Genomic DNA, 19,331 nt, shown 5'->3' with positions numbered 1-19,331 from the left:
ACAAACCTTGACACTACAACGACCGACCAAGACTGAAGGAACACACAGGGCTTAAATACACAAGGAAACAGATCAGGGAAATTAGACACAGCTGGGGCAAAACAAACGAGATAACTAAACCAGGTGATTAACAAGGCACAGGTGAGACAGGTGAATTGAAGACAAAGACAACACAGTCCAAACATGAACGGAAACGTGACAGCTATAGGCTATAATGAAAATGATATAATTATTTAAAATGATTAAAACGATTTTCACAATCACACAATATGTTGTGTGATTGTGTAATTAGTTTTAATATATTTTTTATCATTACTTTGAGAAGTAGGCTACATTCTACGGTGCAATATTACTTTATTTATATAATAATTTCTTAAAGTTAAACCAAACTTTTATTTTGGCGGGTTGTAGTGAATAAAATTTTTGTATTGTTATTTATTTAGGCCTGTTTTTGTATCAAATTAAATGCTGAAACGTTCTCAAAGTGACTCATAGCAGCTCTGGAGATGACACTCTTGTGTAAAAGCTCATACATTTTTACTCATGTAGGCCTATCAAAGAGAATGAAAGCCTGTGTCCGCCATAAAACTATAAAAAAGGTAGGCTAATTGGGACTTTTTAATCTCACAGGTCTGACTTTAAAGTCACAATTACCTTTTCTTTTCTTTTCTTTTCTTTTTTTTTTTTTTTTGTATTCAGTGGCGGAAACGGGCTTCCATTACAATAGGTAAACTACTAAACTACAATGAGCTACTAAACTCCATTGACATAGGTAAACTACTAAACGTTTTAAACAATATTACTTTAAAACATTTTAAATAAACTGACGGATAAAAAAAAAAAAGAATGGAAAAATGTAAACCTAGCCTCTTAACTTTGATTTTACAACTAGGCTAGGCTACTGTATATCCGCGATTCACTCTTCTCTCTGGATATGCGCGCATGTTTGTGGGGGGAGAGAAAGAGAGAGCAGGTGCGCTCTGCCAAGAATTTCCCCGATGGTCTGACTGGATCCCGCGATTCCGTTCATAGGGCTCTAAAATTATTTAGACCCCACTTTGAGAACCACTGGCTTAGAGCACCTTTAAAACAAATGATTTATGAAATTAATAATCAATACAAAAGGAATTTATACCTGTTTTATATTATGCTGTAGCGACATTGGATCAACGGTTTGGAAAATGGATGGATGGATGATTCATTTGCGGCGCCATCTTCTGTTCAGATGCAGGAATTCATTTGGTAAATGACTCTCACAGTGCATTGTGGGTATTCTCTAGCCGTTGAGTGATTAGCTGTGTCCCAATGTGAAGGCTGTATCCTTCGAAGGCCGCTGATCTCTTCTGATATTTACTTAATATCCTAATGATTTTTGGCAAAAAAATCTATAATTTTGACCACATATATAATATACCCGTGCGACTTGTGACTGGTTTTGTGATCCAGAGTCACATATTATTGATTCACTTGTTTCTTTTACCCCAAGATGCAGTGCTTTGACTCTGTGTGAAGAGTCCCACCATTGTTGAGAATCACAGGCTGATTCTTGATGTCTGTGTGTCCAAATAAGTCTTTTGATCAGAACTATTCGTATAATGAAAATACAGTGTTATTATGCTGTTAAGATAGTTTGGATGTTTATTTGAGTTTGTATCGTACATGAGTGTTAATGGGTCACATGCTGAACTGTCCATGTTCAAGTGTGAAGGCCTGCAGTTATCACATAAAATGGATGACGTGTAAAGTGGTATTATATTGTGACAAGTAAAATGTTTTGAGATTAATATGCACTACATATAGAGTACAGAGAATAATTCACAGTATTACATTAATTCTGATTTATAAGTAATATGATTTGCATTTTTTTTATATTTTATTAATTTTCTTTATTTAATAGTTTATTTTGTCACACACACAGATGCAAATTATCTTGTTTATTGTTTGTAACAGGATGGATATAGTGTTTTATGCCAATTGATGCTGGTATCTGTATGTGTTTTGACAGCAAAAACAATATGGGTCATTTGAGAATACAGTATTGTTATATGCAAGTTGTTATGCATTTTTATGGTAATTTTGTGCACTCATAATACAGAGATTGAGGGAAACGCAACAAGTGTCTGTCGTTGTTTTAATATTTCTATGTTCCCCTTTTCAGTGGGAGACTACAGTGACGTATATAGTTCTGCAGTCTGACACATCTCGTCTCATATGTGCTCGTTCAGTCCCTCAAACTGCCACCAGAGGTCACCATCTCCTGCGACTGACATCAACCTTGATGAGCCTCACCTGTAAATCACTATCATTCATCTTCATTCATCTTCACAATTATTCATCTTCAACTTACAGAAAAAGATCATAATTTTTCTTTAGTTATGTTTAGTTCAGTAATGTTGTTCTCTTGTTGAGGGAGGGACTGTGATGTTTCTGTCGCTGGGTGTTAATAAACAGTGTTAACCACACAAAGTCCTTCACTGTAAAGCTAAAAGTGCTTGTGTTAAAACAGTCTGTCATTTGGTTGCTGTTGATCTGATGAGCTTCAACACGGTAAGACAAACACACTCTTGCTTAAATGAAACTGATGATTATTGCTCATATATCATGCGTGTCTTTACATGAGAAATGTTAAGAATAGGGTAATTTACTTATACTTGTTTAAATGAAGAATATATTAAGGCAAGTATTCATTAGGGACTGTTCGTTCTTTATTTAAGGGGCTACTGGAGGAGTTTTGAGATCTATAATCAAAATAGACTTGACCCTCCCTTCGCCAGCAATACGTTTTTCTATGACCCTCCAAAATGATTGTGAAAAAAGGCATGACCCTCCCCGATAATTTATTGATAACTTCTGCACTGGTTTGCGCTTGGCAAAGATGTCAGATAGCCATTGTTTTTTTACAACCGTGACAAACGACTTGCGCCCGTTTCACACATACTCCGTTTTCAGTGCATATTCGGTGCGTATTTTTTCAGCACACATGTTAAGAGGTTAGAGCTTTCACACTGCACACGGATGCGGTCCGTCGATCCGTTCCAGGTGCGGTGTGTATACAGCAGTGCAGAGATCGCTTCTGCACAGTGTCTATTTCTGCTGTGCTGACACAGTGACAGTGCATGGGTCGTGGTCAAAATGAACACAGATTGACATGAAAATATAATAATCTCACCATAAATGCATTTAATTAAATAAAATGTAGTAATCTCACCATAAATGTATTTAATTAAATACCACTATTTTTCAATGTCATCTTTTTACTTTAAGACCGGGGTAAAGCAAGGGGAACTACAATTTACCTCAACAAGGCGACATAATGAACAACACTCGTCTCATTCGTGGAGGTGGAAAAACAAGTTCTTTGTGAGATACAATATTTATTGCATTACAATTTAAATGCAAAATAAAAGGCATGAGAATCGGCTGTTTTTGTCAATTTTAAGTTTTAATTTAAAATGTTTGCGATTTTAATATAGGTACATGGTTAAATATTTTACCACTTGCTTGAGCAACTTAATATATAAATCTATAAGTAATGCATTGAATAATACGTTGTTTAAATTGTGTTTTAACATGAATACGTCTATTAAACAGTGTATGTGTATAGAGAGAATCGCAATGCTGACAACTTTTTTTAAAATAAAATTTGCTGATAACTGCTGGATTTGAAAGTAAAATAGTGAGTAAGCGTTTGTGGTACAGCCGCGGATCAGTTACGCACTGCAAACGCAGCATATGTGAAAGCACTATAGCATGCTGCTCCTGCACCGCATACACACTGCACACAGAATATGTGTGAGACAGGCGTTAACCTCTGCTTTCTCATCTTACACATCACACTCCACTGTTATGGTGGCCATTTCAGTAGATTTACTCACTAACATTGTTGTGGAAACATAATAAGCATGGACACTAAAATATGGCAGTATCGTGCTACAGCGCACATCAGCTGCAGTTCTGGCGCCTCAGTCCCAATACTGTACCGGCATGTTAATGCAGCGGTAGAGTTACACTCACAGGACACTGCACTTATTCACAACCACAAAAGTTCATTATTTGCTTGTGCTTTAAAGCTTTGCTGGGTAAACATTTCATTGGCGTTCTGTGTACGCCCCAAAGTGTGCACGCAGTCAAACAGCGCCAAACTGAACTCATGTAGGGTCAGACCATCTGCTAGCGATGGAAAAAAAATACACAAAACAAGCCACTTTGAAATTTTGCTGTTTTCATGAATATAAAAGTTGGGTGACCCTCCCCCTAGACTAACACAATTTGGATGACCCTCCCCTCAACAAAGAATAAAAAGACATGAACCTCCCCTACACTCTCAGAAAAAAAGGTACAAAAGCTGTCACTGTGGCGGTACCTTTTCAAAAGGTATACCTTTGTACCTAAAGAGTGCATATTAGTCCCTCAAAGGTACATATTGGCACCAAAAGTGTAAATGGTACATATTAGATCCCTTTTGAAGGGTACTGTCCCAGTCACAGCATTTGTACCTTTTTTTCTGAGAGTGTATTTTCCTCCGGTGGTCCATTCCTTAAATACCGAACGGTCCCTTACTTCAATGAGCTCATTGTTTTTGCCTTAAATTATTACATTGTTTCAATTAATACATTTTTAGCTAACTGTGATTTTGTATATGTACATTTCTGAAATGCATAACTTAGACAGTTTCCTCTGATAACAGATCACTCTAAATTGTAATGTGGACTCGTTTATTTTCTCTAAAGCTGCTTTGAAATGATTGTGAAAAGCGCTACAAATAAATGTGAATTGAATTGAATGCTGTATTATAGATATATGTTATGCTGATGTGGGTCAGAATGGCTCCTCCTCTTCCTCTGATCTTCTTTCTGCTCATGATTCACGGTGAGTCTCTCTTACATTCACATTAGAAACACTCTGATGTTTTATTTAAGGCCTCATGAGCGGCTGATCTGCACTTTCTTCTGTCCTGTTCTCACATATTTCTCTCTGAAACAGGAAGTTTGTGTTGAACTTGTCAAACGCTCGTCCCTTTTAGAAATGTCCAATAGTCTTTTGCTACTTGCTAGCCAGTGTCACATGGTTTAGGGGGAGGGACTTTCTCAATGTTCAGAGCAATTGATTGGACAGAAATCACTGTAGCAGCAGATCATGAGTATGTTTGGCTCGAGTTCTCGGAAGTGAATGTGTACATGTTAAATATTTATCATGTCAAAGGAGTTCACTAACATAAATGAGCTCTGAGCTGATAGATAAGAACTAAAAGCCACAAAACTAATATTTTGATGTCATTGGGTATTTAATTAATCAACTGTGATCATTTTCTTCATCTTATTTTTCAGATATTTCATTATTTGAGAGTGTGTCATGTTGTTTGTGGCTGATTTCTTGGTTCTCTCTTCACTCCTCTGTCTCTGTACATTTACTTCTGCTTTTCTGCAACACCGTCCATCAAAGCTCATCAAAAGATCACTGTAGGACAGGGCTGCCAACTTTTGAGTTCCCTTTCGAGGAAACGTCACATTTACAAGCGCCATTTACATGAGAGTGTGTGAAACGTGTCAATTAGAGTCTCAGGCTGAATGTGTGACAGTTCACAGCCCTGCTCTAGCACTAGATCGTGAATATATTTTGCTTTTGTTCTCGGAAGTGAATGTGTTTGTTAAATATTGATTTAGTCATATTCCAGGATATACAGTGTTTCTGAATTGCTAAAACACTAAACCCACTTCTCTGAACCAAATTCTCAATAGACTAAACCAATGTGTTGAATAAATCACTCTTACTGTAAAACATTAAACAAGTTCAGGAAGTTAAAACACTGTTTGCAAATCTCATGCACTCTTTTGCAAAACACTAAACACATTCTCACTCATTAAAACACATTTCTCACTGTGATGCACTTATGTTTCAAAATGCTAAACACAGGCAGGCTAAAGTTAAACACAACTACAACACAGTTGTCATCGTTTACACACAACGAATTGCCCATACACAAAAGAAATATATTTGAAATATATTTTCAGAATATATTTTGAAATATATTTTTGGAATATATGCAAATATTTGAAATTGGCCCAATAAATATATTTTAGTTAAATATATGTAAATATATATTTTATTTTTTTGAAAATATATTTTAGTTAAATATGTGAATATATTTTTTAATATATTTACTAACAACATATATGTTCATATATGTTTTAACTTTTGCAAATTGTTTCATTTGAAATATATTTTGAAATTTAAAAAGTTAACATTTTCACAAACAAACACATTTTCAAATTTTTTTTTTTTTTTTTTACATTTTTATTCATTTCATTTTAAATCTGAGTTCAGCTATTTTTGAGTTGACAGCTGTCCCCAGTTGTCCCTTGGTGGCCTGTGGAAATTTCGACCCTTCTTTAGCAAGCTAAACATTTTATGACCATATATTTTGTCATATATTTTACATTACATGTTATAAATGTAAATATATTTCACAGAAATATAGAGGAAGAGAGGAGGAAGAGTGTGAGTATAAGAGGAGGAAGAGTGTGAGTTAGAGGAGGAAGAGTGTGTATAAGAGGAGGAAGAGTATGAGTATAAGAGGAGGAAGAGTGTGTGTATTAGAGGAGGAAGAGTGTGAGTATAAGAGGAAGAGTGCGAGTATAAGAGGATGAAGAGTGTGAGTTAGAGGAGGAAGAGTATGAGTATAAGAGGAGGAAGAGTGTGAGTTAGAGGAGGAAGAGTGTGAGTATAAGAGGAGGAAGAGTATGAGTTAGAGGAAGAGTATGAGTTTAAGAGGAGGAAGAGTATGAGTATAAGAGGAGGAAGAGTGTGAGTATAAGAGGAGGAAGAGTGTGAGTATAAGAGGACGAGTGTGAGTACAAGAGGAGGAAGAGTGTGAGTATAAGAGGACGAGTGTGAGTACAAGAGGAGGAAGAGTGTGAGTTAGAGGAGGAAGAGTATGAGTATAAGAGGAGGAAAAGTGTGTGTATTAGAGGAGGAAGAGTATGAGTTAGAGGAAGAGTATGAGTATAAGAGGAGGAAAAGTGTGTGTATTAGAGGAGGAAGAGCATGAGTTAGAGGAAGAGTATGAGTATAAGAGGAGGAAAAGTGTGTATAAGAGGAGGAAGAGTGTGAGTTAGAGGAGGAAGAGTGTGTATAAGAGGAGGAAGAGTATGAGTATAAGAGGAGGAAAAGTGTGTGTATTAGAGGAGGAAGAGTATGAGTTAGAGGAAGAGTATGAGTATAAGAGGAGGAAAAGTGTGTATAAGAGGAGGAAGAGTGTGAGTTAGAGGAGGAAGAGTGTGTATAAGAGGAGGAAGAGTGTGAGTTAGAGGAGGAAGAGTGTGAGTATAAGAGGACGAGTGTGAGTACAAGAGGAGGAAGAGTGTGAGTTAGAGGAGGAAGAGTATGAGTATAAGAGGAGGATGAGTGTGTGTATTAGAGGAGGAAGAGTGTGAGTATAAGAGGAAAAGTGAGTATAAGAGGAGAAAGAGTGTGTGTTAGAGGAGGAAGAGTATGAGTTAGAGGAGGAAGAGTGTGTGTATTAGAGGAGGAAGAGTGTGAGTTAGAGGAGGAAGAGTGTGAGTATAAGAGGAGGAAGGGTATGAGGTTGAGAGGAGGAAGAGTGTGAGTATAAGAGGAGGAAGAGTATGAGGATGAGATGAGGAAGAGTGTGAGTATAAGATGAGGAAGAGTGTGAGTATAAGAGGAGGAAGAGTATGAGGATGAGATGAGGAAGAGTGTGAGTATAAGATGAGGAAGAGTGTGTGTATAAGAGGAGGAAGAATGTGAGTATAAGAGGAGGAAGAGTGTGTGTAAGATGAGGAAGAGTGTGTGTATAAGAGGAAGAGTATGAGTATAAGAGGAGGAAGAGTGTGTATAAGAGGAGGAAGAGTGTGAGTAAGAGGAGGAAGAGTATGTGTATAAGAGGACGAAGAGTGTGAGTAAGAGGAGGAAGAGTGTGAGTAAGAGGAGGAAGAGTGTGTATAAGAGGAGGAAGAGTGTGTGTTAGAGGAGGAAGAGTATGAGTTAGAGGAGGAAGAGTGTGTGTATTAGAGGAGGAAGAGTGTGAGTTAGAGGAGGAAGAGTGTGAGTATAAGAGGAGGAAGGGTATGAGGTTGAGAGGAGGAAGAGTGTGAGTATAAGAGGAGGAAGAGTATGAGGATGAGATGAGGAAGAGTGTGAGTATAAGATGAGGAAGAGTGTGAGTATAAGAGGAGGAAGAGTATGAGGATGAGATGAGGAAGAGTGTGAGTATAAGATGAGGAAGAGTGTGTGTATAAGAGGAGGAAGAATGTGAGTATAAGAGGAGGAAGAGTGTGTGTAAGATGAGGAAGAGTGTGTGTATAAGAGGAAGAGTATGAGTATAAGAGGAGGAAGAGTGTGTATAAGAGGAGGAAGAGTGTGAGTAAGAGGAGGAAGAGTATGTGTATAAGAGGACGAAGAGTGTGAGTAAGAGGAGGAAGAGTGTGAGTAAGAGGAGGAAGAGTGTGTATAAGAGGAGGAAGAGTGTGAGTAAGAGGAGGAAGAGTATGAGTATAAGAGGAGGACGAGTGTGTATAAGAGGAGGAAGAGTGTGAGTAAGAGGAGGAAGTGTGTGTATAAGAGGATGAGTGTGAGTACAAGAGGCGGAAGAGTGTGTGTATAAGAGGATGAGTGTGAGTACAAGAGGAGGAAGAGTGTGTGTATTAGAGGAGGAAGAGTGTGAGTTGGAGGAGGAAGAGTGTGTATAAGAGGAGGAAGAGTTGAGTATAAGAGGACGAGTGTGAGTACAAGAGGAGGAAGAGTGTGTGTGTAAGAGGAGGAAGAGTGTGAGTATAAGAGGAGGAAGAGTGTGTGTATAAGAGGAGGAAGAGTGTGTGTGTAAGAGGAGGAAGAGTGTGAGTTAGAGGAGGAAGAGTATGAGTATAAGAGGAGGAAGAGTGTGAGTAAGAGGAGGAAGAGTGTGAGTATAAGAGGAGGAAGAGTGTGAGTTAGAGGAGGAAGAGTGTGTGTATAAGAAGAGGAAGAGTGTGTGAAAGAGGTGATGAACGAGGAGGAAGAGGAAGAGGAAGGTGTGGAGAATGTTGTCAAGGCTGGATCTGCTTCAGGGTTTTTCTCTTCTCCTGCAGAGATGATATTCTCCGGCCGGACCGACATGAAGACGTGAAGCTGAAGCAGAATAAATCTCTCTCACTGACCTTGATTCTGCAGTTGCTCAACTCTTCTGACTGTACTTTACAGTAACATGCTTTTCATTTACAGTTTTTTACTGTAACCTTTTGGGCTTCTGCAGTTGGTCACTGTATTTCACAGTATGCAAATGCTGAATATACAGACATTCCATACTATACAATATTCAGTACAATACTATACAGTACTTGCAGTGCATACAGTATTTATTCACTCGCCACTGTCAGGTGTCAGTACTACTTTATTATATAACTGCAAAATTTGTTTACTTTGTTACAATAAATAAATACATATTTTTCCTGTAAATGCTTTGGATTCTGTGTTCTCCATTCTTCATGTAGTGTCTAACGAATGATCTGTAGTGTTTCTAATATTGACTGATGTGTGTAAGATCTGAAAGCATTGTTTGATTTTGCCAGAAGAGTCAGAGATTCTCTGAATGAGTTTTGAACATTTGCTTTTGTGTTTAAGGTTTTGAGAAAGTGAGTGATGGTTTCAAGAAATGTGTTTTAGCAATTCAGAAAAACTGTAATTGTGCAGCTTGTTGTTTTTGGCTGATTTCTTGGTTCTCTCTTCACTCCTCTGTCTTAAAGTAATTCACACTGAGATTATTTATTCACATTTATCTGATATTTCCTGTAATGAGTCGCTGTTTTCTAATAGTAATAAAGTATTGTCATGTTTTCATGGCCCAATATAACAGATAAAACAACATTTACAGTTTGATGAATTCTGTGTTTCAGGGGTTTCTAGTGATTATTGGAGTGTGAGTTACAGTCCTTCACACATCTGTGCACTAAAGGACTCAACAGTGATAATGAGATGCAATTATACATACCCTACTGAACATCAGATCGAGGAAGTGTTCTGGACCAAAAACCCTGTACAGGGTGTTGAGCCTCCAGATCTGTCTGAGGACCCTGAATACAGTCAGAGGCTTCAGTATCTGGGAGATAAACAGCAGAACTGCACCGTCAGACTGAGTCATGTGACACTGAAGGATTCACACATGTACTGTTTCAGATTCATCACTGATATAGACAAATGGACTGGTGATCCTGGAGTGACTCTTACTGTCACAGGTGACTTTGGTGAGGTTTATCTCTTCTTCTGTGCATTATGTTGAATAATAATCAGTGTATGACAGCAGCACTAGATATAATGTGTGTGTTGTGTTCAGATCTTCAGGTGGAGTCTCCTGAGAGAGTGACAGAGGGAGATTCAGTCACTCTGAGATGTAAAAGCAGCTGCGCTCTGACTGACAGAGCAACATTCATCTGGTACAGAAACTCACAGCCATTAACTGAGAGAAGAGACAGAAACAATGAACTCCTGCTGCAGTCAGTCAGAAGAGAGGATTCAGGCAGATATAGCTGTGCTGTAGACGGACACACTCACATCTCTCCTGAGGTTCAGATCAATGTCATGTGTGAGTGCAGATTGACTTTCTCTCTTTAACCCTCATGCACTTTAGATTTCTGGTCCAGGTCAAACTGACCGTAATTGTAAATTCCCCAAAAATCACACTATGAAAAAAAAAAATGAAAAAAAAAAATCAGGTACAAATAATGAACTTTTAATATCAATACTTTTCACACATTACAAACACTAAATATCTGCATTTATGGTTTATAAAAAAGTTTTTAACCACTAAGACTGCCCCTCCCCAACACCCGTGGGACACTTGCCATTATACATTTATAACAATAATATCTTAGTCTAACTGAAGTAATCTTGACAAACTATATAGCATTTGAAAGTGTTCAGACTGTAGTTTTCATATTTGGCGACTGATTTTCAAAAGATGTGGTGTCGAATTATAACACATGCTCTCATTCTTTATGTATCTTTTTATATGTTTTAGAGATTGAATTCAAATCAAATATTAACATTACTTCCCAAACAAGATCACTCAATCCATATATGGAAATCGGAGTCCTTATATGGTCACCAGAGGAGTGTGGATTCATCTAGTGGAAAAGTTTGTTTTTCAAATATAAAACTTGTTGAAATGTTTTCAGTGTGAGCATCAGTTCTTTTTGAACACTTTCATCTCGTTTTAACAAAACCGTGATAATATTGATAATTACGATAATTTTGGTCACTATTATTGTGATATGAACTTGCAAAGATCGGGCCTTAAAGAAAATCCCGAGCTTTCCAATCGTTCGGGATACGAAAATACGATCTTTACGAGATGACTTGAACGCACAACAACGAGTAGGCACGCTTTCCCAGTGTTATCCAATATCCTTCCTCACTATGTGGGAACAAGTAGGAACAGCAGTGATTGACTTCTCTGTGTAAAGCCCTGTCCTTCTCCAAGGGTGGGGGGGATCAGGCGGTTTACACGAGGCGCTGGAAGACAGTGTTTGTGGCGTATTTCTTAGGGATCCCAATTCATCAATCACTGACGTAACTGTTACGATTAGCTCGTTTCAAGCCAAAACACAAAAGAGGGATCAAGCAGAAACGAAAAGTAATAATAATAATAAACAGAAGTCTAGGGATAAGGGAAAACAAAGAAATGACAAACAACTCTGACAAAATCTTGAGGCTACATGTGTAAGAAAACATAAGAAAGAGTCACTCATGAGGAGAGCTTCCCTACAGAGTGCCCCAAATAAGGCACAACACTCTTATATACTCGAACTAATTAGCAATTAGCATGAGGAAAGCCAATCAGGAACTCCCACGACCTGCACCAATAGAATCAGGAGACTCAGGGTCATCACACCTCCCACTCAAAAAGAGGTTCTCAAAAAAAAAAAAGACAAAAGAGAGAGAGAAAAAAAATGGTACAAATGCAAAACAACCATTTAAATGTGACTGTACAATAACTTTAATACTCATCTCCATAAATCCCGCTCCATTTCGCTCCCGGAATCCTGGGCCCTAGGACATCAGAGAGAGAAAAAGGAGAAAGAAGAGAGAGAGAGAAGAAAAGATACCAGACACTACTGGGACAGCTTACATCCTTGAGAGAGCATCAGCAATTATGTTATCCTTGCCACATATGTGTTTTAATCTGTAAGTGGAAAGGTTGTAGAATAAGGCTCCATCTCATAATTCTCTGATTCTTACCGCGCATTCGATCTAAGAAAGTCAACAGATTATGGTCGGTGTATACCGTAATAGGACCACAGACTGAGCTCAGATAGACCTCGAAATTTTGAACAGCTAAAATAAGGGCTAATGCCTCTTTTTCCACCGTAGAATACACTTGATGGTGACGATTTAATTTTTTGGAAAAATAACCGACTGGATGTTCAATTCCATTAGAATCCTCTTGTAAAAGAACAGCGCCAGCACCATAAGCGCTAGCATCAACTGCAAGTAGAAAATGCTTCTCAAAATTAGGAGTAGCCAACACAGGAGCATTGGCCAATAAAGATTTGGCATTCTCAAAGTAACACTGACATTGCTCTGATTAGGGTTGTTCCGATTCCGATACTAGTATCGGAAATGCCGCCGATACCAATAAAAATTCTAGCATCGGTATCGGCGAGTACATCTACCCATGTACCGATCTGATACCATTTTATTAAAGGGATACTTCACTTTAAAATGAAAATTCTGTCATCATTTACTCACCCTCAAGTTGTTTCAAACCTGTATGAATTTCTTTCTTCTGCTGCACAGAAAGATAGATATTTTGAAGAATGTCAGTAACCAAACAGTTAACTGGAACCATTGACTTCCATAGTAGGAAAAAAAAGTACTAGTCAATGGTTCCAGTTAACTGTTTGGTTACTTACAATCTTCAAAATATCTTCTTTTGTGTTCAGCAGAAGAAAGAAATTCATACAGGTTTGAAACAACTTGAGGGTGAGTAAATGATGACAGAATTTTCATTTTAAAGTGAAGTATCCCTTTAAACAATACCTAGTTATGCACGCTAGCTTTGCTTTACGCTGCAAATCAGAGACCAATTCTTCTTCACTGCTCTAAACAGTGGTTGCTTGTGGCAACACAGGAAGTTGTGCTGTTGCCACAAGCAACCACTGTTTAGAGCAGCGAAGAAGAAATGAAAACGCAAATTATCAAATGCAGGCGCGCGGCAAGCGCATAATAATGTAAGAGACGCTGGCGCCCAACATCAAATGGCAAACGTAATGAAAACGGAACAAAACTGAGCTACTCGTGCTTCACGGACCATTAAACAGTTTGGAACAATGCAGCGTGAGCCGATCTTGATCAAGCTACACTGTTGCTACACCGCGCTAAGAGATCCAGTAAAGAAAGCATTTTGAATTCGCCACTGAAGTAACTTAATAACATCGCTGCGAGATCTAGTGAGAAACATTCACATTTCTCCGCTATTAATGGATTAAACAGCGCTGACGTGGAAACCAGGAACATTGTGCTTTCAAGTAACGTTACGTTGGTTTTATTTTGACATTGGTTTTATTTTGACATTATGAATAAAATTGCTGCCCTCAAATGTTAATCTGAAATAAAATAAACCTTTGTTTATAACTAGCCTACTACAATATTACATTTCATTTTTTTATAAGGAGCTGTTTTTGTTTTATATGTCAATTATAGCTCCATCATTGCTCAAAGTAAAAAATTATCATACTTTATGATGTTAGTTTTAAAGGGACACTTCACCCATTAGCATTTAGCTTTGTATTGTTAGAAACCCAGTCATATATTATAATGATCATGGATTTTTCCTTTATTTTTGCCTGAGATGGGAGAAATAAGGATTTTAGTGTTTTACTTCCTGCTTATTATGACGTAAAAATCGTCATTTTGCGTCACAATAAGCAGGAAGTCAAAATTCATTGAAAAGTGTATAGACTACAAACACTAGCTTATTATTATTCCAGGGGGTGGGACCCACTCACCCTACATGCCTATTATAGATCAGTGGGTGGGACTAAACTTACAGAAACGAAAATGAAAATCCGCCATCTTTTTTGGAAGCTATGTAGCTAAGCTAACAAGCGCTTATGGAGTCAGATTTACGAGAATGGCTGGAGGAACAACTCATGATATGGAAGAAGAGGATTTTCAAAGTCTGTTGCTCGAAACAGATGTTCGTGGCTATCTATACGAGCCGCAATATAGCGCAGAGCAGCTGAGGCTGATGGAGGAACAGGAGGCGGCGGCTGCAGCCGAGGCCGGAGACCTGCCTGTCGCGTCCGAGGAGCCCGGGCGTGCTCGAGCTGCTGCGGACTGGTGGTGCCTGTGCTCTCGTTGTGCGCCTACGGACACAGAGCTAGAGTCCGTCTGCTGCCAAGAATTTCAAAGATGCCAATTTCTCCTCGAAGAAATGTCTGAGGCAGACAAGGACACGGATGTTTGCGTTGTGAACCATCCTAGTTTCGCCCCGCATATGGACAGAGGCGTCCTGGAGACATATTTCAGAATTCCGAAGATAAACTGGAAACGCCAGCCGAAGCCTGCAGGGACAAATGGACGTCTAACTGTAAAGTAAGTGTTTCAATTTTATTTATTATTCATTTCGTGAAATGTACACAATTTCTTCAAGCATTATTATCACGAAGTGATTCCCGGTTAATACGTAACGTCAACTGTAAACTGTTTGTGCAGTACATTTTTTAATGCACAAAAAGCTTACTGTTGCATTGTTTACTACTGTGGCACGTAAATACCATACATCGCTAACTGTGTCCTCAATGTCTTGTAGACAATATCGCCTAACAGCCTACCGACACTTTCTCGAATGGGTCCTGCAAGGCGAGAGATTGGGTAGAGGACGTCGTGTCGTTCTACCCGCTTGTGTCGTGCAGGCAATTCGACTAAAATATCCAGCTCCAGATGGCCAGTACTGCGGGCACCAAGAAGTTGAGGACGCTCAGGAGGAATTATAACTTTTGTTCATATTTATATTTTTTGTTGTTATAAATATTACAATAAAATTTTTACATTCACTTTTCTGTTGTCCTAATAGTGTTTCTCCAAATTTATGTTTGATAATAATTTGGACTATTAAATGATAAACATAAGTGGAACACTGGAACTAGTAACCACCTGTTGTCTTACAACAATATATTGAAAAAAAAATTAAGCGTAACCACTGTTTTGCTGTCATATTGTGCAAGACTAAATGGCAAAGTTTATTTCTAAATCAATTTACTCTCAAGTTTGTAACGAAGAACTTTAGTGTAGACATAAAGAATTGAATAAGTATTTTTTTATTCACAAATGTAAGAATTTTGTCATGAGTAGACAAGAAATTTAAACAAGACTAACTAAACAAGATAAATTTTGCTAAAGCCAATAATTTCTATATACATCCATTATTTACATAATATAAAAAGACGCAGATGGTATTGTCCCAAGACAGTAGTGATAGAGATGGAATTTGAATTGGGTGCAATGTGAAGAGGTCTCAAAAGCGGCTTTTGAATAAAGCTTTGGCAGTCTCTTTCTGTGGTTTTGGTAATGGGGCAATGTTGGGTGGCAAATCCGGTTGTGGCAGGACAAGTGAGGAGGTCGGGGTTCTGTACTTGATGTTTATATTGCGTCTATTTTCAAGTACTTTCTCGATGAGATCTCCAACAAAATGTGTTGTGTGTGCCGTGAAGATTTTTTTCAGTATCCATTGCTTGGATTTCTTGCAGTAGACTTGATTGAACCGTTGTTCTCCTATAAATGACAAGGAATATAATAAAACCAGATGAAAAAAACAAAAACCAATTCTGAATACAGATTTGATTGCAGTAGAGTTCTCTCCACAATGAATAGAATTATATATATATATATATATATATATATATATATATATATATATATATATATATATACACACGTTTATATTATTTTTTAAAAAACAACATGACAATTCAGTGCTGCTAACATTATAATTTTTTTTATTATACTATTTGATAGAGCGTACATGGTAACAAACCTGTTACTGTGGTGGCTTGTTTCCTTTTTGAAATGTTTTCGTTGTGTTCAAGGATGGCAAGGTAGGACCTCTCCCTCATTCCTAGGTATGAAAATCCCTGACGCTTGGGGAGGTATTTCAACATAGCACTGTGAAAGTTTTCTAGTTGCCCTGTTTGCAATTACAAATAGGACAGAGAATGGATAGGTAAGACATGTTGATTAGGATATAGAATAACATTCAAGTGTGAAAGCGCATTGATTCTCACCAGTGTGTTTGAACAGTGCCATATGGTCGAGGTCATTCAATAGCCTTTGGTTTAGGACCAGTGACGACAGGGCCTGAAATGCCGATGAGTCTTTTTCAATCCACATCCGCATCCTCTGGTCCTGGGCGGTAAGAGGCGGATGGTCACACCGTTGCCGTTTTCCATCCTCATCTCTCCACTCGTGTTCGTTGCTAACATGGTGTGTAATTTGTTTCCACCGGTTTTTCAGTGTCTGTGTGAAAGAAAAGATTTTGAATAATACTAACACTAAAATAAACAATTTAGATATATATTGTATTGTAGCTTTCAATACCTTACCTCTATGTTCCCCTTACTCGTGGCACATGAATACCACATGTGGTTTACGACAGACCTGTGAAAGACATTTAAATTAGTAATTTCAAACCTTTTAAACCAATGGAACTTCTGCAATATTTCAAACCAACACTGACCTGGACCATGCGAGAAGGATTGCATTTTCTTTTTTTTTTCCCTTTGTCAGCATTTTATTCCGGAAGCCTGTGTTTGTAATTGCAGCAAAATTTTAATCAAAAAACATCAATTTACATTTATTTATGCATTGTGCACATTCAACACATACAATGGCTGAGTTCAGCAAGGCTGCACAGATCTGGCCAGGGGTCAGGAGTGACTCAATTATGTATACTGAGAAGTAAGGTGAATTGCGTGCGTGTGTTTGCAACAATTGAAAAAACAACATACCTTTGGCTGTGTGCCAGATATCAAATTCATGCATGATATCAGGATATTGATCCCTCATCGTCTTTCGTATTGACGCAGAGCGGTCCGTGGTCATCACCTCCACGTCAAGGCCCAAGTCCAAAAGCTCTGTAAGTCCCCTTCGAAAACCAAGTGGCTCCATGGCTCCAGAGCTGGTGGCCTCTGTAGACTAAAGAATCAAGTTTGATATGTTTGATGCTATCAAAGTTTTCAACATAGCATTTTTTTTTTATCATTGTTATTATGCATCCATTTAAATATATCTTACCTGCACCAGTTCTGTGTGTACTATCTCCTTTGTATCATCTAACATGAATGTATAGTGACAGTACTTTGCATTAAAACCTGGTGAGTCACATCGGCCATCACCCGCTAAGTGTGGGCGCTTCCCATCCTCCTGGTCCAAATAAACCCTGGCCAAGATTTCTTTTCTTCTGTCTTCATACAACTGCTCGATAGCAGGGTGCAAATATGTGCTCTGAATGGCATAAAAAGTAGTTTGTCCCATCATTTGGACACCAATGGTTGAGCACCAGTCTGATAGTTCTGTGAATGTTCCACCCTTGAAGAGAATAGCCGCCGCAGAAAGGAGATTCACCTCAGGCATTCCTCTTACATCTGGTGAAGATGTCCAAGTCCCTGAATGGCCACCAAGACAAACCCAATTTATCTTCCTCTGTGCCCCATTGTCAATGATGACCTTCGAAGAAATTGGCTTCCCACACATTTGGCAGAATTTGAAAAGTGACATGAGGCTAGATTCATTTACAATAATCTTTTTTTCACGCCAGTCCTTTACACCTTCTTCTTCTGACGATGACGATGATGTTGGGGGGATGGTTGACTCAGGCTGATAGCTTTCGTCGGTTTGCAAAACTTCAATGCTGCTGGCACTTGTATTGAGGTCTCCAGGTGTATTTGGGCATGTTGACTGTAAAATCCAAAAAGAGATTACTTTTTAGTTCTAAATTCAACTAATATCAACATTACATTAGTTTTAGAATTCCATGATAGACAATCTGATGTACAAACTTACAAACTCTACTTCTTGTACAAGGGTAGGTTTCTTGACTGGTGTTGAGGTAAGAAGACACTCTTCATCATCCGACGACGACGACAACAAAGCAGCAGCAGTTCGCGTCTGAAATTGCAAACGTTCAATTACGTTAAACTTTTATGAAATAACATCTTACGTCAAACAATATTAATTTACATCAATACCAACAAATTTACAAAGAACATTGTTGCTGGTTCACGTTGAAAGGAACGTCTTTCTAACATTACATTGCTAGCAGCTAATTTGCTTCTGAACTTCTTCATTGATGACGAGTGGAGTTTTAGTCACAAAAACTACAACCACTAGCAAGGAAAACATGCGGAAGACGGCAGATTTACTTTGTAAACAGCGAAATTATATTTGATGTCCTACTTTACTACAGACGAGTGTATGTGTGTTAACATAAATAGGAGTCTCTTACCTCCAAGCGAATGCGTTTAGCGCTGCTGCTAGTGCCAGATGTCCCAGGCTCTTCATCGTCGTCTGGAAGGGTAACGTTAAACACGGACGGAATCGCAGTATCCAAAAGAACGACTCTCTTCACTCCAAGTACATTTAGTTCGTAGTCTTCCTTCTTAAAATGTAAACTGCAAATCCTCTTGTTTTTTAGGTCTTCCATCCGTGTGTCTTGCAAAGACATCGCTCTTAGCCACTGTTTGCATCGCTCCACATCTCTCGGTAGGGCATGAAAACTTACTTTTTGCCCTTTCCTTGATTTGGCTGAACATCCCGGTACCATGCAATAGTTCACCATTTCCAAATAAATAGTAACAAGGAATATTTCAAAAATGAGATCGCCAATGAATTTCAAACTCAAGCGGTAACGTTAGCTAGCCTAGTGCTTTCTCTGATAGGCGGGTTTCGCATAGGCGGTGTTCTGGATTAGTGGGAGTGGCTTGTGGAGCTGTGCAAATGTGTTGCATTGTGGGAGTTGTGGTTTACCATACAAATGAGCCTTAAAGTTACTTTCTGTAATAACTCGGTCAAAAAGGCACCAATTTAGAAAATTTCAATACATTTCAACTACATATATGACCCACTTTCAATGAAGATCAATGTTCCCACGGGTGAAGTGTCCCTTTAATAAAAAAAAATTAAAATGTAAATCAAGGAAATTTCTCTGGCATTTCTTTCCTTTTGCTGTATTGAAAATGTACCGAACCGTACCACCAGTGTATGGTATCGAACTGAACCGTGAATTTTGTGGACCGTTACATCCCTATTATTCATATATAATTTTTTAGATTCCTAGATTT

The 19,331-nt window shown here is 38.3% G+C and overlaps 2 protein-coding genes across 2 annotated transcripts in view; one reads left to right on the top strand and one right to left on the bottom strand.

The window, feature by feature from the left end:
• Positions 1-9,301: 9,301 nt before the first annotated feature.
• The window catches only part of LOC311077944 (B-cell receptor CD22-like), a gene marked incomplete at its 3' end in the record, with an annotated part of 98,032 nt that continues 88,002 nt past the window's right edge, over positions 9,302-19,331 (top strand). The window contains exons 1-2 of the mRNA XM_084106589.1: positions 9,302-10,238; positions 10,328-10,557. Of these exons, the coding sequence (XP_083962715.1) occupies positions 9,965-10,238; positions 10,328-10,557 (504 nt within the window). The 5' untranslated portion in view covers positions 9,302-9,964. The remainder of the gene's footprint in view (positions 10,239-10,327; positions 10,558-19,331) is intronic.
• LOC311069469 (uncharacterized protein) lies at positions 15,307-18,715 on the bottom strand (the record flags this gene model as incomplete). The annotated part of the gene is made up of 9 exons (XM_084092648.1): positions 15,307-15,768; positions 16,031-16,180; positions 16,278-16,509; positions 16,596-16,650; positions 16,730-16,796; positions 17,001-17,187; positions 17,287-17,949; positions 18,055-18,159; positions 18,497-18,715. 9 exons carry the CDS (start codon positions 18,713-18,715, stop codon positions 15,512-15,514), a joined length of 1,935 nt encoding a protein of 644 aa, XP_083948774.1. The 3' UTR covers positions 15,307-15,511.

Source organism: Abramis brama (assembly GCF_963993115.1).
Source record: "Abramis brama genome assembly, chromosome: 2".
NCBI classification, from domain to species: Eukaryota; Metazoa; Chordata; class Actinopteri; order Cypriniformes; family Leuciscidae; genus Abramis; species Abramis brama.
The sequence above is the reverse complement of the archived record's forward strand: the minus strand, read 5'-3'. Positions and strand labels throughout refer to the sequence as shown.